The 22,348-nt window shown below is 40.4% G+C and overlaps 1 protein-coding gene across 1 annotated transcript in view; it reads right to left on the reverse strand.

Annotated features, from left to right (window-relative positions):
* Window positions 1–1,369: 1,369 nt before the first annotated feature.
* LOC126092270 (ATP-binding cassette sub-family G member 1-like) overlaps window positions 1,370–22,348 on the reverse strand; it is a 411,369-nt gene continuing 390,390 nt past the window's right edge. Inside the window, exons 12-13 of the mRNA XM_049907785.1 lie at window positions 7,044–7,267; window positions 1,370–2,110 (exon numbers count right to left, since the gene is read on the reverse strand). Coding sequence (XP_049763742.1) covers window positions 1,951–2,110; window positions 7,044–7,267 — 384 coding nt within the window. The 3' untranslated portion in view covers window positions 1,370–1,950. The remainder of the gene's footprint in view (window positions 2,111–7,043; window positions 7,268–22,348) is intronic.

Consider the following 22,348-nt stretch of genomic DNA (forward strand, 5'->3'; position numbering starts at 1 on the left):
CAGGAGTCACTAACCTTGGAAATAATCAATTACAAATTTCTTATTCTTGGACACATCCACATGGAGTGTGATTCATCACGCTGTTTGATAAAATAGAAGAGGAAAACTTTCAACACATTTATAGAAGAGCAACATGACTGGACACAATTGATTAGACAAAATGGAAAAAAAGAGAATTTCACTGCTGTAAAATGCAGAGAAACAGTTTTCTTGACTATGCTGCCTGTTGAATTATCAATTACAAAATTACACCGAGGGCAATGATGGTAATCCATGACAATAGAGGCAGGTCAGGTGGCTCCAATTCAAAACAGATGAACTAGGGAATATTCTTTTAAAACTATGACCTTCAGGAAGTGGGGAAAAGAGAAGATATTGAAACCTCTTCTGATGTATTCTGAACTGTGCAAAATTTTGCCTGAGAAAAAGAAAGATTTGATGAATCTTTTACCTTTTATTTCTTCAGTGCTTCACTACTTTTACCAAAATTTACCAACATCTAGCAGTGCAGTGAATATTTACCCTCATACAGATGATGAAGATGTAGAGTCCTGAATTTTTTTTAACATGGCTATAATTTTAGTCCACTGTTTTTTTTCCCAGTAGTTGTATAGAATAAGTTATGTGCCTGAATACTTAAGTTTCACCTATTAATTTATGAAGCATTCATAAGAGCATACACAACCACATTTTCATAAGTTAATATTTTCATAAGTTGAGACTGGAGCTCAAATCCAGAATGAAAATTTATTGAATGTACAATGGATCAAGTGCACATTTTTAATGTGCCCTGACTTTAATGTTGAACATCAGTGACTAAAATTCATTTTAAATGGAAAACCAATTTATACTGATGGGATAGTTTGGGAATACAATAAGCACCAAAACAATTTTGTGCCGCCCTTACATGACATTGCCTTATTTGTCAAATAGTGTGTTGCAATTTGCTGGAATTCTAATTTCTGGACATGACATGCTATCCATTAGCAAGCACAGATTTATTCACTCATACGTATGTGAGTTAAACAAAAGTGGATACTTGCTTAATAGTGTAAATGAATTATCATCCAATATTTTGGAAAAGGGTGCAATACATATACTGAATAAGAGGTCTTTTTACAAGTAAACTAAAGTTCAGGTAGAGTCAACTGAAGCTCCTGATTTATCTGAGGTAATGTGTCTTTTGTTTTCAATATTAATTTATTACTTGATACATTCCATGCCCAAGGTTTCTCTTTGTGATTGTATCCACAAAATATGGTTTGTTTGTGGATAAACTAGATGTACAGGGATATATTATCTTACGTAAAATCAGAAACCAAAACAGTTGCAACTGTAGTAGAATAGACAATACAGAAACACATTTGAGTAAAGTGAAATATTTACTGTACATTTTTTATTTCATAGTGTACTGCTTTCGAAGTCTGTATCTGTTGCACTCACAATACATAATTTAAAGTTTACTGAACTTCAGTCTACATTTAGCTTCTCTTTGTAAGATATACTGTATCAGATTCAATTTAAATCCTATAAAGCGTATTAATTCTATTATACATTTGGTTTTAACATTGTAATACATGTCTGATTACTGAACAGTTTTATTAATACAATGATGCAGTTCTTGGCTTTCAACAAATTAGAATGTAAATTAAGTAGTAATCATACACGGAACACTTAAACATGAAAATAAGTAATATTTTCCCTCAACAGCTCAGTCCAACAATGTCATCAAACTGAAGCACGCCTGTAATACTGTTACTTTCATTGTCTCACAAACTATGGTATCACCTTTTTAACTCATCAATGAAAGCAATAAAACAACAATACTGAGGTGACTTTTGGTGTCTAAATTGTTCCCTCTCTTGTTGCAACCTTCCTGCCAAAATTAGTTTTCTAGATTGGAACTCAGGAAATCAGATATTCAATACATTTTCAATTGTGATGGTCATGTCACCGGAATATCTTGTAGGCATAGTTAATCCAAATGTTGTAGAAATCAGATGATAGCCTCAATCTAATGACGAGATACCAGATGACTCTAAGTACTACGAACATTCCAAATAAACCAAGAATTTGAACAGTAATGCTCTCTTCTTCTGCATTCAGCATCCTGTGGGAAAGATAATAGGAAAACAGTTTTATGCTAACTCATTGCTGAGTATGTCTACAGAAACTGTATTGAATACTGAGAAACATAAAACTTAACAATACCCAAATAGTAAATCCCAAATATTACAAGTGTGTATATTAGACAAGGATGGAGAAGGATATCAGCTGTGCCTTTTTCAAAGTAGGAATTCTGATAATTGTCTCAAGCAATTTAAGTAAATCTGTGAAATGTAAATCTTGATGGTCAGACGGGGATTTGAAGTCACTGTAATTACCCACATGGATCTATACCTGAGATCTGGGCACTTACCTGTAAGGCATACCACAGAAGTGTACTGTTGCATCTAGAAGTTTGACAACTTCATTGTTTGTTGTGTCAGCCATTGTGTGGTATTCCCTTGTGGACTTAGAACAAATTGGTGATAAGTAGGGTTGTATCTTCAATGTTTTAGATTGTGCAGTTGCTTTCTGTCTTTTGTCATGGCATGGAGCCTCTGATTCAAACATTGGTGAAGGAACAGATTTGCAAGTATTTCTTTGCAAAAATTCATCTCCAGCTTCATTTCCTCCTCAGTTCCCATCATTTGACAAGGCAGTGAAAGATTTGAAGGTATATGAACACTGCCTATCGCAGCATTTTCATGCCTTCCACATTACAGACACTCCCAATTTTTATCAGGTGTTGTGGCAGTTGGCCCCATTGCAGGAATCCTCCTTGTTGTTTGATACTTTATGTTCATTGTTGTCTTCCATTTATCACCACTGCATGCATTTCACGGCCACTAGGGTTGAATTTTACCAGTACAAGAAGTTGCCAGTTGCCCCATCAGTCTTATCATGCCTGAGCTGCAACCCTCCATGGCCTTAGTCACAAGTGCTATTTTGTCATGGACAAGTCAAAAGAGTCATATGTGTGCATCACAGTTTCTGATTTTACCATCTGCTCCAACCTGGATAAGGAAGTCCAGCAATGGGACCTCCAGTTGGAGAACCTCTCCCTTGAAGAGGTTTTGTCAATTGCCCAGTCTTATGAGATCTAACAAGTAGCTGGTCAGCAACTGGAAGCCAGGTGTAATGTTGCAGTGGTTCAGGGTAGCCTGGCTTGCATCTGCTGCTTCCAGAAATGATGATGTGGCAGTGCAAGCTCGCTGACCCAGCAGCTCCTGCACAGCGTGTGTACAATGTTCCAGCTGCTGCTGCCTGTTACCATCATGTCCATCATGTTACTTCAAAAATGAAAGACCTGAGTGCCCCCAGTGTTGGGCCATTGGTCTCAAGTGTCAGAAAAAGGGCCACATTGTATTGGTCTGTCACTCAACTGTGCAGAACATAGCATCAGAGACCATGGATATGGATATTCGGGAAATCTAATCATCAGAGCTGCTTCCTGAGCATGTGTCTAACATGCTTTAAATTGAGGTTGTGGTTCTCTAACAACAGCTGCGCCAGCAGGTAGACACCAACTTGGCAGTTTTCTGCTTAATGTCCAAACATATTCTGGTCTCAACTCTCTGTACGTATCGCTGGTAAACCGGTGCCTCAGGGTAAAGTCAAGCTGGAGCATGAGCAGCTCGCCTCTCTCTGGACTGTGGTTCCCATTTCCTCTAGTGAATATCATTAAGAAACCCTCTGTTTAATTGTTCCTTTCTTGTGATTTTAAGGCCACCATGAATTCACAGTCCCTGATCAGGACGTAACCACTGCCACATCATCATGGACTGTTTCCAGACTTGATCTTTGCAAAGCATATCACCAGGTACCTGTGGATGATGAGTCCCAGTGTATTGTGATCACTAACATGTCATTCAACCCTAATCAATACAAATGGTTTATGTTTGGGGTGCCAAGCACCCTTGCAGTTTTTCAGTGTTGTTTGGGACAGATCATGTCCAATCTGCCACATTGCTTCAACTACTTAGATAACATCATCATTACAGGGACATACTATGAGTGACCACCTGCACAACCTCTGTTCCCATTTTAAAATCTCCAGTCTGTGAATCTGCATTGCAATCTGCAGAAGTCCAGTTTTTTCCAACCACCTCTTGAGTTTCAGGACCACATCATCTTGAGGCAGGGCATCCAACTCAAGCAGAGTCTTGTCAGGCCATTACAGACCAGTCACATCCCTATTCATTGTGTGAACTGAAGGCTTTATTTACGTAAAAATTGCTATTACCACCAGTTCATTCCCAGGGCATCCACCATTGCACACCCACTGCATCTCAACCTACACAATGTTGCTCCCTTTATTTGGTCTCCAGCTCGTGACAGTCCTTCAACACACTGAAGGAACCCTCCCAGTCATCACCATGTCTAGCTACCTCTGATCCCAACAAACCATTGGTTTTAGCTATGGGTGCGTCACAGCTTGATGTGGGGGTGGCCCTTGTCCATCAGAATGCTGATGACTCAGAGCAGCCACTGGTGTTTGCATCCAAAACCCTCAGTACAGCACAGGTACAGTACTCTCAGATCAACAAGGAGGTTCTGCCCATTGTATATGTGGTCAGAAAATTCCATATTTTCTTGTATGGCACCAAACTCCAATTAATTATGGGCCATAAGTCCTTAATTTCATGATTTAGTGCATCCGTTTTGGTCACCAATAAGGTACCCATGAATTGCAGCAGTGGGCCTTGCTTCTCTCCAAATACAACTATGACATTCCCAGTGGCTGATCCTGTCTCCAGGCTGGTAGTCCACTTTGTCCAACAGGGTTGACCTTCTCATCCTCTGAGCTGTTCTTCTGGTCTGCTTCTTAACTGCTTTGTCTTGTGCAATCAGCTCTATGTCTTAGATGGGATCTTTCTGATCTTCACAGATGATACAGATCCCTAGGTGATCATTTCCAGGAAACTGCAGTGGGAGACTTTTACAGCTGTTATATAAGGCACACAAAACCCTTGGCTTGCAGATATGTTTACTGGCCCAGCATTGATCAAGATCTTGAACACTTAGTTGCTCCACCTTTCTAGTGTACTAGTCAAGAGGCAGATCCAGGTGATCATTCTCTCCATGGCCTCCAGCAACCCAGCCCTGGGAATGCATCCACATTGATTTCATGGGTCCATTTCTGATTGTCATTGACACATTTTTGCATTTTCAGTTCATGGTCTGGTGCTTCTCAGCCACCACCAAGGCTACTATTCAAGCTCTCTTTAATTTTTTAAGATCTTCCAATTATCCTTGTTTTTGACAATGGTTCCCAGTTCTTGTCTCAGGTGTTTCATGATTTCTGTCTGCAGTCAGACACTCGCCATGCTCAATCCCCTCCCCTTCACCTACTACCTAATGGGGACGCCGAGTGCATGGTTCACACCTTTAAGAACCAGAGTAAAAATATCTGCAAGACTTCCCCATCAAAGAGGTCTACCTGGATGACACCTACTGGTTCCTGTGGCCCATTGGAGCTTCTCCATAGGTACCAGCCAAGTACACTGCTCCATCTCCTCTGTCTTGGATCTCGCCCACCATTGTGTTCTGGCATACTGGGTTTTACACTGAGGACAGCAGTTAGTGTGCGTGGTTTTGATTGGTGGCCCCGATGGATACCAACAGTCATCTTGTCCCCGAACAGCCAACATGTCCTCATCCCATGAACAGGGGACTGGGAGGTACAGCATCTTTAGGAGCGCTCCCCCACTTCTCCCAATAGCTAGCACCTTTGCTGGTACACCAGCCACTGGGCACCACCTACCAGCAAGAATTCCACACTGCTCTTTCACTTGTCGCAGCCCCTCTACTTGATGAGCATATGCCTTCACAGACTCTGGCAGCAACTCTGGTGATGCTCCAGTGTGTGTCACAGCAGCCTCAGCCTGTAGTAGTGTCATCTCTACTTTGCACACCGCCAACAGGCACTGACACGCATCCTGGCTTGGACTGTCCATCACTGATTCTATCATCTTGTGCACCAGCAGGGGTGAAGGGGGAAGGGGGGCTTTAGAGAATTCCTCATGCAGTCACTTTGGCCCGTCTCCCTAGGTCTGGAGTTGCTTACTCCACCTGTATCACTACGTCTCTGGTGACTGGGGGTTTGCTCACTCCTCTCACCCCCAGGGCCTTCTTGCATGTGGACACTGTCTCCACATTGTGCCCATCCACGGCATATTGAAGGGATCAGCAACACTCCACTGCCTGCAAATGCGAGGGATGTAGTGATCTACATAGGTCCACACCTGAGATCCAGAAATGCAGTCTTAAGGCACATCACAGAAGTCAGCAGGTGCAGCTAGGCATTCAACACAGCTGGAAGTTTGGCACAGCTAGGAGTTTGACAACTGTCAAAGGCTGCCACTCATTGTTTCACATGCAGCTTCTCATCTGTGCATTCTACTGGCCAGCCAACAGCTTTCAGAGATGGTACCAGCAAGCTCTAACTCAGTTACATATTTACCGCTGCATATGTGTTATTGGGCTATTATTGTGAGCCACTCTACACACACACACACACACACACACACACACACACACACACACACACACACAGAGGAATACACAAACATAGGTAAATGTGGACTATTATTGTGAGCCACTCCACACACACACACACACACACACACACACACACACACAGAGGAATACACAAACATAGGTAAAGGAATATGAAATATCTGAAAATAAACTGATGTTTATTTCTTCACAAAGGTATGAAGGATGTAAGTCACTACAATGATCAATATGTTTTGAAATTATGTTTTGTATATATGAACTATTAAATCAGAACTTTACATTAACATTCCATGGTGAAGTGGAGTTAGTAGTAGTAGCATTAGTGGTAGCAATTTTATCCATGATTAGATTTCTTTTACAAGAATACTGGCAAGTCAGACTTTTACAATTTAAGAATAACAAAAATAAAGTAATTCACATATACAAACACTTACATACTTACAGCTACACCACATATAAAAAAAAATATATTAACTGACCTGAGAATCACGTGAGGATACTGGAAAGGACAGAACATTACATTACAGTCCATGGGCTTCCTGTCTCTCATCATAGCTATTACCATTCCTATCATTCCCAGACGAATGAAACTCATGTTTGTCACTATTTTCATGAAAAGCGATATTTTATGGTACACACCAAGATTGTATTGCCACAGGGCAACAACTGGTGATATAACACAGGGTCCGATCACTGCACCTATCTGTAAGAATCTCAGGATCATTAAGTTATACTGCAGTTCACAAAAAGAAATACTTACTATTTGATAAATAAGAAGCAATATCAACTGCTGAATGGATGTTATTCTAGGTTGGAAATGCCACTACGTAACACATTGGCAAAATTCATTGGATTTTTGAAATGAGCTAAACAAATTTAATGTATCCCCTTTTTGATTTAATAAATTATCTCCTGGCAGCAGAGCTGACTTAGCTGCGATTTGCACAATAATGCTATGTGCCAAAGTCATTTGGATGCACTTTACGAACTTTTTGAGTGTCTTGATCACACTTTTTATTATTTCCAAAATCACTATGCATTTTGACATTCTGTCATTTTCAAAGGCTATAAAATGCGACACAAAACTGGTATCTGAAAACATGAAAATAAGTCATATTTCACCCGCAAAAAGCAAAAGGCAAATGTCCCGAGTTCAAGTTCAAGTGTCTGGCACACAGTTTTAATCTGCCAGGAAGTTCCATATTTCACCAGTGATTAGAGGCATAATATAATGAGTAGAAAACAGCTCTCTAGCTAACCAGTCCTGTGATATGATATAAAATTTTTCATTAAATACATGTATCTCACCAATATTCTCAGTCATGGGACAAGTGCAAACTGCTACCAACTAACAAATTGGAAGCCAAGTGAACTAAGCTGCTAGGCAGTACTGATCATGTGGTATACACTGCATTTGTTTGTTTACAGCTGAATTTTCATTGTTACATCGTGTAATACAATTTCATAAGTAAACAAAGTTTTACAAAAGGTATTTCTTTACAAAACAATGCTTAACATATCTTTTGAGTGAGGGAAAATAATACATCAGAAGAGTGCTCTGAATGGCACTAGTGGACATGAGGCTAACTTTCTGTTAACGAACAATTTTTTTTTTATGACTTACAGCATATAAAACTCTAGGAATACCATCTGAGGCATACAGCGTTCATTTATGAGGAACAGGTGGTGCCCATCCATTGCTATTTTTGCCAATGGTAGCAAATGTGCATATATGTAATTCAGACAATTTGAGAAGGTGGAAACTTGGAGCCCCATTCATCAGTTCCATCAACAGTATATAGCAACCATCCCAGATTGTCTTATTGACACTCCTTACCTCCAAACATTAATTTAACTAAAGTACCATCCAAAACATAGTCATGTAAAAACCAGTGCAATATTACTGCTAATACGAGGGCTATGCACAAAGTACATTACGTTTTGGAATTAAAAATAAACAAAGTATTGGAATTTTTTTTTATTATATACAGATGAAAGCCACACTTAAATACTACTTTTCTACATAGTTGCCATTTAAATTAAGGCACTTATCGTAGCGATGGATGAGCTTGGAAATTCCTTCGTCGTAAAATTCGGCTGCCTGCGCCTTCAACCACGTGGTTAATCAGTAACCCGGTAGAAATACGATTTTTGTGGATTTCCTGGAAAGAGGCACTACAATAAACTCTCAAAGGTATTGCCAAACTCTGCACAACCTCAGAAGAGCAATACAAAACAAGCGGAGGGGAAAGTTGGGCTCAAAGATCTTGCTGATTCATGACAACACCCGGGCCCACTCGGCAAATGCCACTCGTGAATTTCTCAAATCTTTTAAGTGGGAGTTGTTTCCTCATCCGCCGTACAGTCCCGACCTGGCACCGAGCGACTTCCACTTATTCCCAGCAATGAAGAAGTGGTTGGCTATGCAGCGTTTTCATGATGACGCACACCTTCAAGAAGAGGTAACCACGTGGTTGAAGGCGCAGGCGGCTGAATTTTACGACGAAGGGATTTCCAAGCTCATCCATCGCTACGATAAGTGCCTTAATTTAAATGGCCACTATGTAGAAAAGTAGTATTTAAGTGTGGCTTTCATCTGTATATAATAAAAAAAAATCCAATAGTTTATTTATTTTTAATTCCAAAACGTACTTTGTGGATAGCCCTCATAGTACTTCGGCAATTGTGCTTCCTTACATAACCTGTTCTCTTTTACTTATGTTACACATAAAAGTTTTTACTTCATGAATTAAATAAAACTCTTACAGAAACAAATATAACTATGTAACAAACCATAAGCTGTAATTGTACATATGACAATTGAAGAATTAATAAAAATTAAAAAATTTAGAGATTAGTAGAGGGAAGAAGGAAATAAGTTTAGAAATGGCTCATTTAAAATAATGTGCATAAGATTTGGGCTTTTATGACCATAAAACTGTTTTCTGTGAATAATAAGCATTGTAAAAATGCCATGACATAGTTAAATAATAATAAGTATGGTTAAGATATCAGTAAATTTATTGAAGAGTTTACTTAGTTGAAGGATTTATCAAGTAGATACATGTTCACTTTGCACTTGAAGCTAATTTTACTATTTATTAAATTCTTCTCATCACTGGATGCATGGACAAAGATTTTTTATAGTGAACTCCTCTCTGTGCCATACTGAGGAGTGAAATGAGTGAAAAATAGTGTAAATCATTTCCCCTCCTAATATTATATTTATGATTGTTACTGTTGTTTCTCAGCTGTGATTGATGCTGACAGTAAGGCTGTTATCTGTGAGGCTGTTATCTGTATCTCTACTTGATTAAAGAGCTGTCTACAAGAGGTTCTTGAGTCGATAATATATATTAACATTATAGCATGCTTCTATGCAACAAACATTTCCTGCATAAGTGAAAACTTACCCCAAAGAGAATGAAAACAGCAGAAATTTTTGACGTTTTTATCCCCAAAATCTGATGTTATCATTTACACAAAATTGCAGGGCTTAACAATTTAAGATCTGTAACACATGTCTTCCAGTTTAGATTCTTATTGGTACATAATCCATAGAATTTAGAATGTCATTCTTCATTTATTTATTTATCCTTGAGTATTATTTTTAATAGTGTGTTCTGGCCTTGTGCAGTACATATTGGCATATATTGTGTTTTATTTAGGTTCAGCGACAGTCCATTTGTAGAGAGCCAATTATTAATTTTCAAGAAAATTATATTTAAATTTTCAGCTACTCCATTACACTTGGTTATAATACTTACATTATTAGAAGAGAGAATTATTTTTGCTTCTTGGATACATGACAGAAATCACTTATACACTGGTGTGAAAAACTTAAGGAAGGTAATTTTCATGTGGTATGTCACTGCTGCATAACCTAGTTTGATAAAACTTCAACAATACATGGAAAACATTGCTACAATGTAGTGCACAACATAACTGAAATAAACGTGCAATTAGAGAAACAGAAGAAATAGCATTTTTATTCAAAGACAACAATCACACTAAGGTCACCGCAATTCACTATGGACCACTGGACATGTGGTGGGACAAGGTTCTTAATAGCACATGTGATAGCCACAGATGCCAATGTATTTTCTGCAAAGTGCTACCACACTGATCTTAAGGTTGGTAAGGATTCTTGTAGTAGGGTATTTCATTCCTCCACCACTGTGATTGACAATCACTGAATGGTCATTGGGACATGTGGACTTGATCCAGTATGTCTTTGCAAGGAAAAAGATACAAGGTCAGGAGGATTTAAATAAGGGATTGGACAGGTCATGCCAAATATCCTCTCATTCCAAGAGCTCCTCCATTTGCACTGTTCAATATGATCATGCATTGTCATCCATTAAAATAAAGTCAGGGGTGCATTTAGGCGTGATTTCATTCTTATGTATGACAATGCATAATCATATTGAACAGCATAGCTGAAGGAGCAAAATAGGAGGGAGTACATTCTAACAGTAATGTTCAGTGCTAAGTATACCATTTCCAAAGTTTTGGAGGTAGTATGCCCGTTCATTCAACATTATGTGTTGCCACACCATAACTCATGGGCCACCAAAGTGATAATATTCAACAATGTACCTGAGTGCATTACATACCTCTAGTTATATGGGGAAGAAATATGGAGAAGAAATAAAAACGTTGAGGTTCGCTGATGAAATTGTAATTCTGTCAGAGACAGCAAAGGACTTGGAAGAGCAGTTGAACGGTATGGACAGTGTCTCGAAAGGAGGATATAAGATGAACATCAACAAAAGCAAAATGAGGATCATGGAATATAGTCGAATTAAGTCAGGTGATGCTGAGGGAATTAGATTAGGAAATGAGACACTTAAAGTAGTAAAGGAGTTTTGCTATTTGGGGAGCAAAATAACTAATGATGGTCGAAGTAGAGAGGATATAAAATGTAGACTGGCAATGGCAAGGAAAGAATTTCTGAAGAAGAGAAATTTGTTAACATCAAGTATAGATTTAAGTGTCAGGAAGTCGTTTCTGAAAGAATTTGTATGGAGTGTAGCCATGTATGGAAGTGAAACATGGACGATAAATAGTTTGGACAAGAAGAGAATAGAAGCTTTCGAAATGTGGTGCTACAGAAGAATACTGAAGATTATATGGGTAGATCACATAACTAATGAGGAGGTACTGAATAGGATTGGGGAGAAGAGAAGTTTGTGGCACAACTTGACTAGAAGAAAGGACCGGTTGGTAGGACGTGTTCTGAGGCATCAAGGGATCACAAATCTAGCATTGGAGGGCAGCGTGGAGGGTAAAAATCGTAGAGGGAGACCAAGAGATGAACACACTAAGCAGATTCAGAAGGATGTAGGTTGCAGTAAGTACTGGGAGATGAAGAAGCTTGCACAGGATAGAGTAGCATGGAGAGCTGCATCAAACCAGTCTCAGGACTGAAGACAGCAACAATAACAGTTATATGGGGGTACATCTAGCATTGTCAAATGTGATTACTTTGCTGGTCCAGGTGTTATGGTGTGGCAAAGCATAATGTTGCATGGGCAGACTGACCTCCAAATATTTGATTATGGAACAATTGCTGGTCAACATTATTGTGACATTGTGCTCCTTTCCCATGTGCACCTTTTAAGGGTGTATTTGTCCCTATCTTCATTTTTATGGATGACAATGTGTGACCACATTGATATTTATCTTTGTAGATGAAGGAGCTCTTGGAAGGAGAGGATATTTTACAAATGGACTGGCCTGCACCTTCCTCCAAATTAAATCCCATTGAGCACCTGTGGGATGTATTGGGAAAATGTATTGCAGCGTGTCAATATGCACCAAAGACTGTCCAGCAGTTGCCAACTGTACTGGTGTAGGTGAGAATGCCCTACCACAAGAACTCCTAAGCGACCTTGTGGCCAGCATGGAAGGACACTGCAGAAAATGTGATGCCATCTGTGGTGATCACATCCCTCTCAGGAACTATACTCCACTGTTTGCAATGTCGAGGGGACTATCATGAAATATGGTGACTTCTATATAGTTATTGTCTTTGAAGGAGTGTTATTTCTTATTGTCTCAATGCATATTTATTCCCATTACCTTCCATACTATACCAAAGCAAAAAATATAGCTTGCATTAATTGTGTACTACATATGCAACTGAATACATTTCATACATGTGCAGAACAGGATTTTAGTAATTTACTTGAGATATTTTCAAGTTCATGAGAGTTTCTACTTTTGAGGGAGTTAATTATGTTGTTAATTTCTTTGGCAGAGCATGAAGTAATTGTGATTTACCTGAACATATGTGGTATTGATACTGCTGCTTGCATGTAGGCCTACTCTATTCTTTTACACCTTGAACTGCCCACTCCAGTCTTCAGAGCAAATTATAGAAAGTGATTATTAAACATGTTGGCTACCTGATTGCTGTAATTTGTTATTTTATTTAATAACAAAGTCCTTCCATTCCTTAACTATTGACTAAATAAATTTAATTTTATTATCTGTATTATTAACTCCATACATTCATTTTAATCACACTTTTTTATATAGCACAATATTTCTTGTTGTTTGAAATCAATCCTGCTTCTCTGTTTCTCCTAACTATTTCATACAATTCCCTTCTCCTTCCACATGATATTTTAACTACTTTTGTAATCCAGAGAATGTCAGATGCTTCTTAGTTATTGTAGTTTATTGGTTTATGGGAAAGCAGTTCTCATAGACTGATGGAAATGCATCTGCATCTACATCTACATCTATACTGTGCAAACCTCCGTGATGCACATAGCATGCATCTATAAATAAATTATACCTAACACATTATCTGGATCCCTCCAATCCACTTCCTGTATGGTTGGCTTTATAAGTCTCTATTAGCTGTTCATATATCACTCCAACTGTTTTCCATGGTACCCCTTCAGTGTAACCAGGTAAGTTATTTAGTATGGTTAGTAGTGTATCATGGCCAGAGAGGCCATTCATTATGGAATAAATGTGTTCATTGCTAATTAAGCATTCACCAAAAAAATGTTCTTTATTGATGTATTGTCTTTCATGCTATTCTAGTCCAATCTGTTGAGAGCTCTTTAGCTCTTAAAATATGTCAATACATGGACCCAGATACTAAAACCCTTAGTCATTTCCTCAATAAATTGTGTTATTCAGTCAAGGTTAGCACTAGGTATTACTACACTTGTGACCTGGTACCCTAATCCTACACCTCTACAGGGTATTACAAAAAGTTACGGCCAAACTTTCAGGAAACATTCCTCACACACAAATAAAGAAAAGATGTTATGTGGACATGTGACCAAAAACGCTTAATTTCCATGTTAGAGCTCATTTTAGTTTGTTCTTCCACCTACGCTCAATGGAGCACGTTATCATGATTTCATACAGGATATTCTACCTGTGCTGCTAGAACATGTGCCTTTACAAGTATGACACAAGATGTGGTTCATGCACGATGGAGCTCCTGCACATTTCAGTTGAAGTGTTCTACACTTCTCAACAAGAGATTCGGTGACCGATGGATTGGTAGAGGCGGACCTATTCCATGGCCTCCATGCTCTCCTGACCTCAACCCTCTTGACTTTCATTTATGGGGGCATTTGAAAGCTCTTGTCTACGCAACCCCGGTACCAAATGTAGAGACTCTTTGTGCTCGTATTGTGGATGGCTCTGATACAATACGCCATTCTCCAGGGCTGCATCAGCGCATCAGGGATTCCATGCGACCGAGGGTGGATGCATGTATCCTCGCTAAGAGAGGACATTTTGAACATTTTCTGTAACAAAGTGTTTGAAGTCATGGTGGTACGTTCTGCTGCTGTGTGTTTGCATTCCATGATTAATGTGATTTGAAGAGAAGTAATAAAATGAGCTCTAACATGGAAAGTAAGCGTTTCCGGACACATGTCCACATAACATATTTTCTTTCTTTGTGTGTGAGGAATGTTTCCTGAAAGTTTGGCCGTACCTTTTTGTAACACCCTGTATATCTACACCTACATCTACATGGCTGCTCTGTAAATCACACTCAAATGCCTGGCAAATGGTTCATCAAACCACCTTCACAATACTTCTCTGTTATTCCACACTCATACAGCATGCAGAGAAAATGACACCTGTATTTTTCTGTGGGTGCTCTGATGTCCCTTATTTTATTATGATGATCATTTCTCCCTTTGAAGTTCAGTATCAACAAAATACTTTTGAATATGGAGGAGAAAACTGGTGATTGAAATTTCATGAAAAGATCCCACAGCAATGAGAAACACCTTTGTTTTAATTATGTTCATCCCAAATCTTGTATCATGTCTTTGACACTCTGTCCCCTATTTCTCAATAACACAAAATGTGCTGCAGTTCCTTGAATTTTCTTGATGTACTCCATCAGTCCTATCTAGGACGTATCCTACATGATGCAGCAGTATGTCAAAAGAGGATGGACAAGCTTAGTGTAGGCATTCTCTTCAGTAGATCTGTTGCATCTTCTAAGTGTAATCCTAATCTTTCCTGCAACTGTTAGCCTACAACTGTGCCATGACTACTACCAGCAGTAACACTTTTCTTTTACTACAACTCAGTTTTTGAACTGTCTCTTAAATTGTTATTAATGGTCTGCTCACCCAATTTCCTTTACAGCTCAACGAAGTGTCTTCACTTCAGCACATAACAGGTTCTGTCTGTTCTTCAGCAAAGACTATAATAGGGTAGACATTCCAATTTTTTCCAATAATTACACGCTGCCTGACAAAAGCAAAATGAGGATAATGGAACGTAATCGAATTAACTCGGGTGATGCTGAGGGAATTAGATTAGGAAATGAGACACTTAAAGTAGTAAAGGAGTTTTGCTATTTGGGGAGCAAAATAACTGATGATGGTCGAAGTAAAGAAGATATAAAATGTAGACTGGCAATGGCAAGGAAAGTGTTTCTGAAGAAGAAAGATTTGTTAACATCGAGTATAGATTTAAATGTCAGGAAGTCGTTTCTGAAAGTATTTGTATGGAGTGTAGCCGTGTATGGAAGTGAAACATGGACGATAGACAAGAAGAGAATAGAAGCTTTCGAAATGTGGTGCTACAGAAGAATGCTAAAGATTAGATGGGTAGATCACATAACTAATGAGGAGGTGTTGAATAGAATTGGGGAGAAGAGGAGCCTGTGGCACAACTTGACTAGGAGGGATCACCAATTTAGTATTGGAGGGCAGTGTGGAGGGTAAAAATCGTAGAGGGAGACCAAGAGATGAATACACTAAGCAGATTCAGAAGGATGTAGGCTGCAGTAGGTACTGGGAGATGGAGAAGCTTGCACAGGACAGAGTAGCATGGAGAGTTGCATCAAACCAGTCTCAGGACTGAAGACCACAACAACAAGAACAACAACAATTACATGCTGCCTGAAAAAGACAATGAACCATCCATAAGGCATGCTTGGTTGTCTATGTCCCTTTATACATGTACACCTCACCTGCGGATATGTAAAATGATTGGAGTTGCTGTTTTCTGTACCAGGTAGAACAGCCACCAGAGTGCATTACTCCTGTTGATGTTTAGTGTTGTTATCAGTCCTGGTAGGATATATAATGGACTTGAACAACATCAGAAGTTGCATAATCACTGTGAATGGCACGGAGATGCCACATAGTCATTTAAGGCAATGTTATCAGCAACTGACACAGTTTGAAGAGAGCCTCATTGTGGGACTCCATTTGACCTATTGGCCAAATCATGTAATATGCAGATAAATGGGGCCATTATAATCTGATAGTAGCCTGAATGGCTGCATGGGAATACAATTGCAGGCCTACCCATTGTTAAGGCTCTGGTTGAATATGTACTTGTATGACAACCACAAGGGATGACCACTTTATTGTCCAACGAGCACAAAGTAATCCCTTCAAATCAGTACCTGCCATTCCAGAGCAATAAACTGACTCACTGCATCATGTGTCATTCTGCAAAATTGGTTACAGACTAGCAGTAGAAAGACTAAGGATATACCATCTCATACATAGACTGTAATTAACACTACAACACCAACACCAGCATTTGGAGTGGTGCTGTGATTGTGACTCATGTTCTGCTGATGAATAGCACAGTGTTGCACTCAGCAATGAATAGCAGTTCTGCACTATCCCAACTGACCATCATTGGTGAGTATGGTGATGATTTGTGGGAGGTCACATTCTTCCAAAGTTTTGGAGAGGCACAGTGGTGTTACTTTTGGTATCATATTGTTGAGAGACACTGGGTATTACTTCAGGTCATGGCCTATAGTACTTCAGGGAACTCTGATGGCACAGCCATATGTAACGGACATCCTGTGTCCTCACGTGTTATCTCTCATATGACATTATAGTGATGCCATTATTCAACAGGACAAAACTCATCAACACAGGGTATGTCTCAATGGACTGTCTGCATGATGTTGAGGAACTTCTTTGACCAGTAAGACCTCCACATCTCTCTCTGATACAACATGTAGGAACAGCTTTAACATCAACTCTGTCCCAGTACCAGTATGCAGGTTACTGGGAACCACTTACAGTAGTGGTGGGCCAGTTTACCTCAGGAAAGGATACAATATCTTTTTGACACCCTCCCCAGCCAAATCAGCATGTGTATCCAGGCCAGAGTAGGTGTGACATCATCTACATCTACATCTATACTCCGCGAGCCACCTTACGGTGTGTGGCGGAGGGTACTTATTGTACCACTATCTGATCCCCCCTTCCCTGTTCCATTCACGAATTGTGCGTGGGAAGAACGACTGCTTGTAAGTCTCCGTATTTGCTCTAATTTCTCGGATCTTTTCATTGTGATCATTACGCGAGATATATGTGGGCGGTAGTAATATGTTGCCCATCTCTTCCCGGAATGTGCTCTCTCGTAATTTCGATAATAAACCTCTCCGTATTGCGTAACGCCTTTCTTGAAGTGTCCGCCACTGGAGCTTGTTCAGCATCTCCGTAACGCTCTCGCGCTGACTAAATGTCCCCATGACGAATCGCGCTGCTTTTCGCTGGATCATGTCTATCTCTTCTATTAATCCAACCTGGTAAGGGTCCCATACTGATGAGCAATACTCAAGAATCGGACGAACAAGCGTTCATTCTTCCTATGAATCTCAACCTGGCGCCTGCTTTTCCCACTATTTGTTTTATGTGATCATTCCACTTCAGATCGCTCCGGATAGTAACTCCTAAGTATTTTACGGTCGTTACCGCTTCCAATGATTTACCACCTATGGCATAATCGTACTGGAATGGATTTCTGCCCCTATGTATGCGCATTATATTACATTTATCTACGTTTAGGGAAAGCTGCCAGCTGTCGCACCATGCATTAATCCTCTGCAGGTCTTCCTGGAGTACGTACGAGTCTTCTGATGTTGCTACTTTCTTGTAGACAACCGTGTCATCTGCAAATAGCCTCACGGAGCTACCGATGTTGTAAACTAAGTCATTTATGTATATTGTAAACAATAAAGGTCCTATCACGCTTCCTTGCGGTACTCCCGAAATTACCTCTACATCTGCAGATTTTGAACCGTTAAGAATGACATGTTGTGTTCTTTCTTCTAGGAAATCCTGAATCCAATCACAAACCTGGTCCGATATTCCGTAAGCTCGTATTTTTTTCATTAAACGTAAGTGCGGAACCGTATCAAATGCCTTCCTGAAGTCCAGGAATACGGCATCAATCTGCTCGCCAGTGTCTACGGCACTGTGAATTTCTTGGGCAAATAGGGCGAGCTGAGTTTCACATGATCTCTGTTTGCGGAATCCATGTTGGTTACGATGAAGGAGATTTGTATTATCTAAGAATGTCATAATACGAGAACACAAAACATGTTCCATTATTCTACAACAGATTGACGTAAGCGAAATAGGCCTATAATTATTCGCATCTGATTTATGACCCTTCTTGAAAACGGGAACGACCTGTGCTTTCTTCCAGTCGCTAGGTACTTTACGTTCTTCCAGCGATCTATGATAAATTGCTGATAGAAAGGGGGCAAGTTCTTTAGCATAATCACTGTAGAATCTTAAGGGTATCCGTCTGGTCCGGATGCTTTTCCGCTACTAAGTGATAGCAGTTGTTTTTCAATTCCGATATCGTTTATTTCAATATTTTCCATTTTGGCGTCCGTGCGACGGCTGAAGTCAGGGACCGTGTTACGATTTTCCGCAGTGAAACAGTTTCGGAACACTGAATTCAGTATTTCTGCCTTTCTTCGGTCGTCCTCTGTTTCGGTGCCATCGTGGTCAACGAGTGACTGAATAGGGGATTTAGATCCGCTTACCGATTTTACATATGACCAAAACTTTTTAGGGTTCTTGTTTAGATTGTTTGCCAATGTTTTATGTTCGAATTCGTTGAATGCTTCTCTCATTGCTCTCTTTACGCTCTTTTTCGCTTCGTTCAGCTTTTCCTTATCAGCTATGATTCGACTACTCTTAAACCTATGATGAAGCTTTCTTTGTTTCCGTAGTACCTTTCGTACATGATTGTTATACCACGGTGGATCTTTCCCCTCGCTTTGGACCTTAGTCGGTACGAACTTATCTAAGGCGTACTGGACGATGTTTCTGAATTTTTTCCATTTTTGTTCCACATCCTCTTCCTCAGAAATGAACGTTTGATGGTGGTCACTCAGATATTCTGCGATTTGTGCCCTATCACTCTTGTTAAGCAAATATATTTTCCTTCCTTTCTTGGCATTTCTTATTACACTTGTAGTCATTGATGCAACCACTGACTTATGATCACTGATACCCTCTTCTACATTCACGGAGTCGAAAAGTTCCGGTCTATTTGTTGCTATGAGGTCTAAAACGTTAGCTTCACGAGTTGGTTCTCTAACTATCTGCTCGAAGTAATTCTCGGACAAGGCAGTCAGGATAATGTCACAAGAGTCTCTGTCCCTGGCTCCAGTTCTGATTGTGTGACTATCCCATTCTATACCTGGTAGATTGAAGTCTCCCCCTATTACAATAGTATGATCACGAAACTTCTTCACGACGTTCTGCAGGTTCTCTCTGAGGCGCTCAACTACTACGGTTGCTGATGCAGGTGGTCTATAGAAGCATCCGACTATCATATCCGACCCACCTTTGATACTTAGCTTAACCCAGATTATTTCACATTCGCATTCGCTAATAACTTCACTGGATATTATTGAATTCTTTACTGCTATAAATACTCCTCCACCATTGGCGTTTATCCTACCCTTGCGGTATATATTCCATTCTGTGTCTAGGATTTCGTTACTGTTCACTTCCGGTTTTAACCAACTTTCCGTTCCTAATACTATATGCGCACTATTTCCTTCAATAAGAGATACTAATTCAGGAACCTTGCCCTGGATACTCCTGCAGTTTACCAATATTATGTTAACTTTTCCTGTTTTTGGTCTCTGAGGACGGACGTTCTTTATCAACGATGATAATGTCCTCTCTGGTAAGCCGTCAGGTATTTTATCGTTTCGCCCAAGGTGGGGTCCCTCTAACCTAAAAAACCCCCGTGTGCACGCCACACGTACTCTGCTACCCTAGTAGCTGCTTCCGGTGTGTAGTGCATGCCTGACCTGTCTAGGGGGGCCCTACAGTTCTCCACCCAATAACGGAGGTCGATGAATTTGCAACCATTATAGTCGCAGAGTCGTCTGAGCCTCTGGTTTAGACCTTCCACACGGCTCCAAACCAGAGGACCGCGATCGACTCTGGGCACTATGCTGCAGATATTAAGCTCAGCTTGCACTCCGCGTGCGATGCTGGTTGTCTTCACCAAATCAGCCAGCCGCCGGAAGGAACCAAGGATGGCCTCAGAACCCAAGCGGCAGGCATCACACTGATAAGTGGGTTCATACACAAAGTTCTTCATAAATTTGACTCGAATTTGTAATCACAGCAATAACATCACATACCTTGTTGACCTGTCAATTTTCATTTGTTTCCTCCTCCTTTTGTATGATTCACTTTTAATGTCAGACAGTGTGTATTTTGTACCACTACTGCTAATATTTTAGTTTTGCAGTCACTTTATAAACTTAATTTCATTCAGTATTTTCCAATCCTAATGTGTTCTCTGTAATAAAAATATTTTGTGTGAAGAAAAATGTGAATCTTAGAGCAGCATAAAAGTGTTAATAGAATTTTAGCAGTGAACCATGTTATTCAATTTAATAGATGCAGATTCTAATTATGAAATAAATTGCATCTAAAATTTAAATTGATGTGGCAGGCAAAATTTTCAGTCCTTTGGAAACTGACTTTGTCAGTGTGTGTTGTGAAAATAATATAATGATGCTCATAATTCATTTTCGTCTAACCAACAGTCTATATTTTGACATCTTGGGTTGTCGGGTGTTCTGCCGGATATCAGCGTCATACTTGCACGATATTTCGGTCACGTAGCTCGTGACCTTCATCAGGTGTGACCTGAGACTGCTCCTCGAGTGGACCTGGTCCAGTATTTATGCCTATGGCCTTCCCCCTCCACCAACGGCTGCAGGCACTTCCTCTGTGGTCCGCGCCCATTCCCTGTGACCTGCGGGAGCATTGCTGCTCCGTTTTCCATCCGCTGCGGTTCTAGGTGTTCCCTCTGCGGTCCACGCCCACCAAACCCGCTCCTGGGGATTTCATCTACGGTCTGGGGTACCAATCGTTCCCCCTGCTGTCCGCACCCGCTCACCACGACCTGTTGGAGCATTGCCGCTCCGTTTTTCATCCACTGCGGCTCTGGATGTTCCCTCTGCGGTCCACGCCCACCAGTCCCACTTCTGGGTGTTCCAACTTCAGTCTGGTGCACCTGGCAGTCCGCCAGGGGCTCGTTCTCCATTTCCATGTCTCTGGTTCTTCTGTTTGTGTAGTGTTGCAGCTGCCCCCTTGCTCCTTTAACAATTCCAGAGCCGGATCCCAGGCTCTGCTTAGCTGGTACCCTGTGTCACAGTTCATAAGATCGTCAGCCATTTTAATTTCTATCGATTCTCTTATAACACTGTCCCAAAATCTGGGTGTTTGTGCTAGAATCTTGGTATCCTCATACTTCATGGCATGATCTAGTTCTAGACAGTGTTCAGCAATGGCTGACTTAGTCACCTGTCTTAATCTAGTGTGCCTCTGATGTTCTTTGCACCTGATCTCCACAGTTCTTGTCGTCTGGCCAATGTAGGACATGCCACATTGACAAGGTATATTGTAAATCCCTAGTTTTTGTAACCCCAGGTCGTCTTTGACACTCCCCAGCAGTCCCCCGATCTTGCTGGATGGACAGAAGAGATTCTGCCAGAATCAGTAGCATCGTCCGTAAACACAATATCAAGTGTGTTTTCTGTCCATGTCAATGTGGCATGTCCTACATTGGCCAGACGACAAGAACTGTGGAGATCAGGTGCAAAGAACATCAGAGTCACACTAGATTAAGACAAGTGACTAAGTCAGCCATTGCTGAACACTGTCTACAACTAGATCATGCCATGAAGTATGGGGATACCAAGATTCTAGCACAAACACCTAGATTTTGGGACAGTGTTATAAGAGAATCGATAGAAATTAAAACGGCTGACAATCTTATGAACACACAGGGTACCAGCGAAGCAGAGCCTGGGATCCAGCTCTGGAATTGTTAAAGGAGCAAGGGGGCAGCTGCAACACTACACAAACAGAAGAACCAGAGACATGGAAATGGAAAACGAGCCCCTGACAGACTGCCAGGCGCACCAGACCAAAGTTGGAACACCCAGAAGTGGGACTGGTGGGCGCGGACCGCAGAGGGA

This window comes from Schistocerca cancellata, chromosome 7 (assembly GCF_023864275.1).
Source record: "Schistocerca cancellata isolate TAMUIC-IGC-003103 chromosome 7, iqSchCanc2.1, whole genome shotgun sequence".
Classification (NCBI taxonomy): Eukaryota; Metazoa; Arthropoda; class Insecta; order Orthoptera; family Acrididae; genus Schistocerca; species Schistocerca cancellata.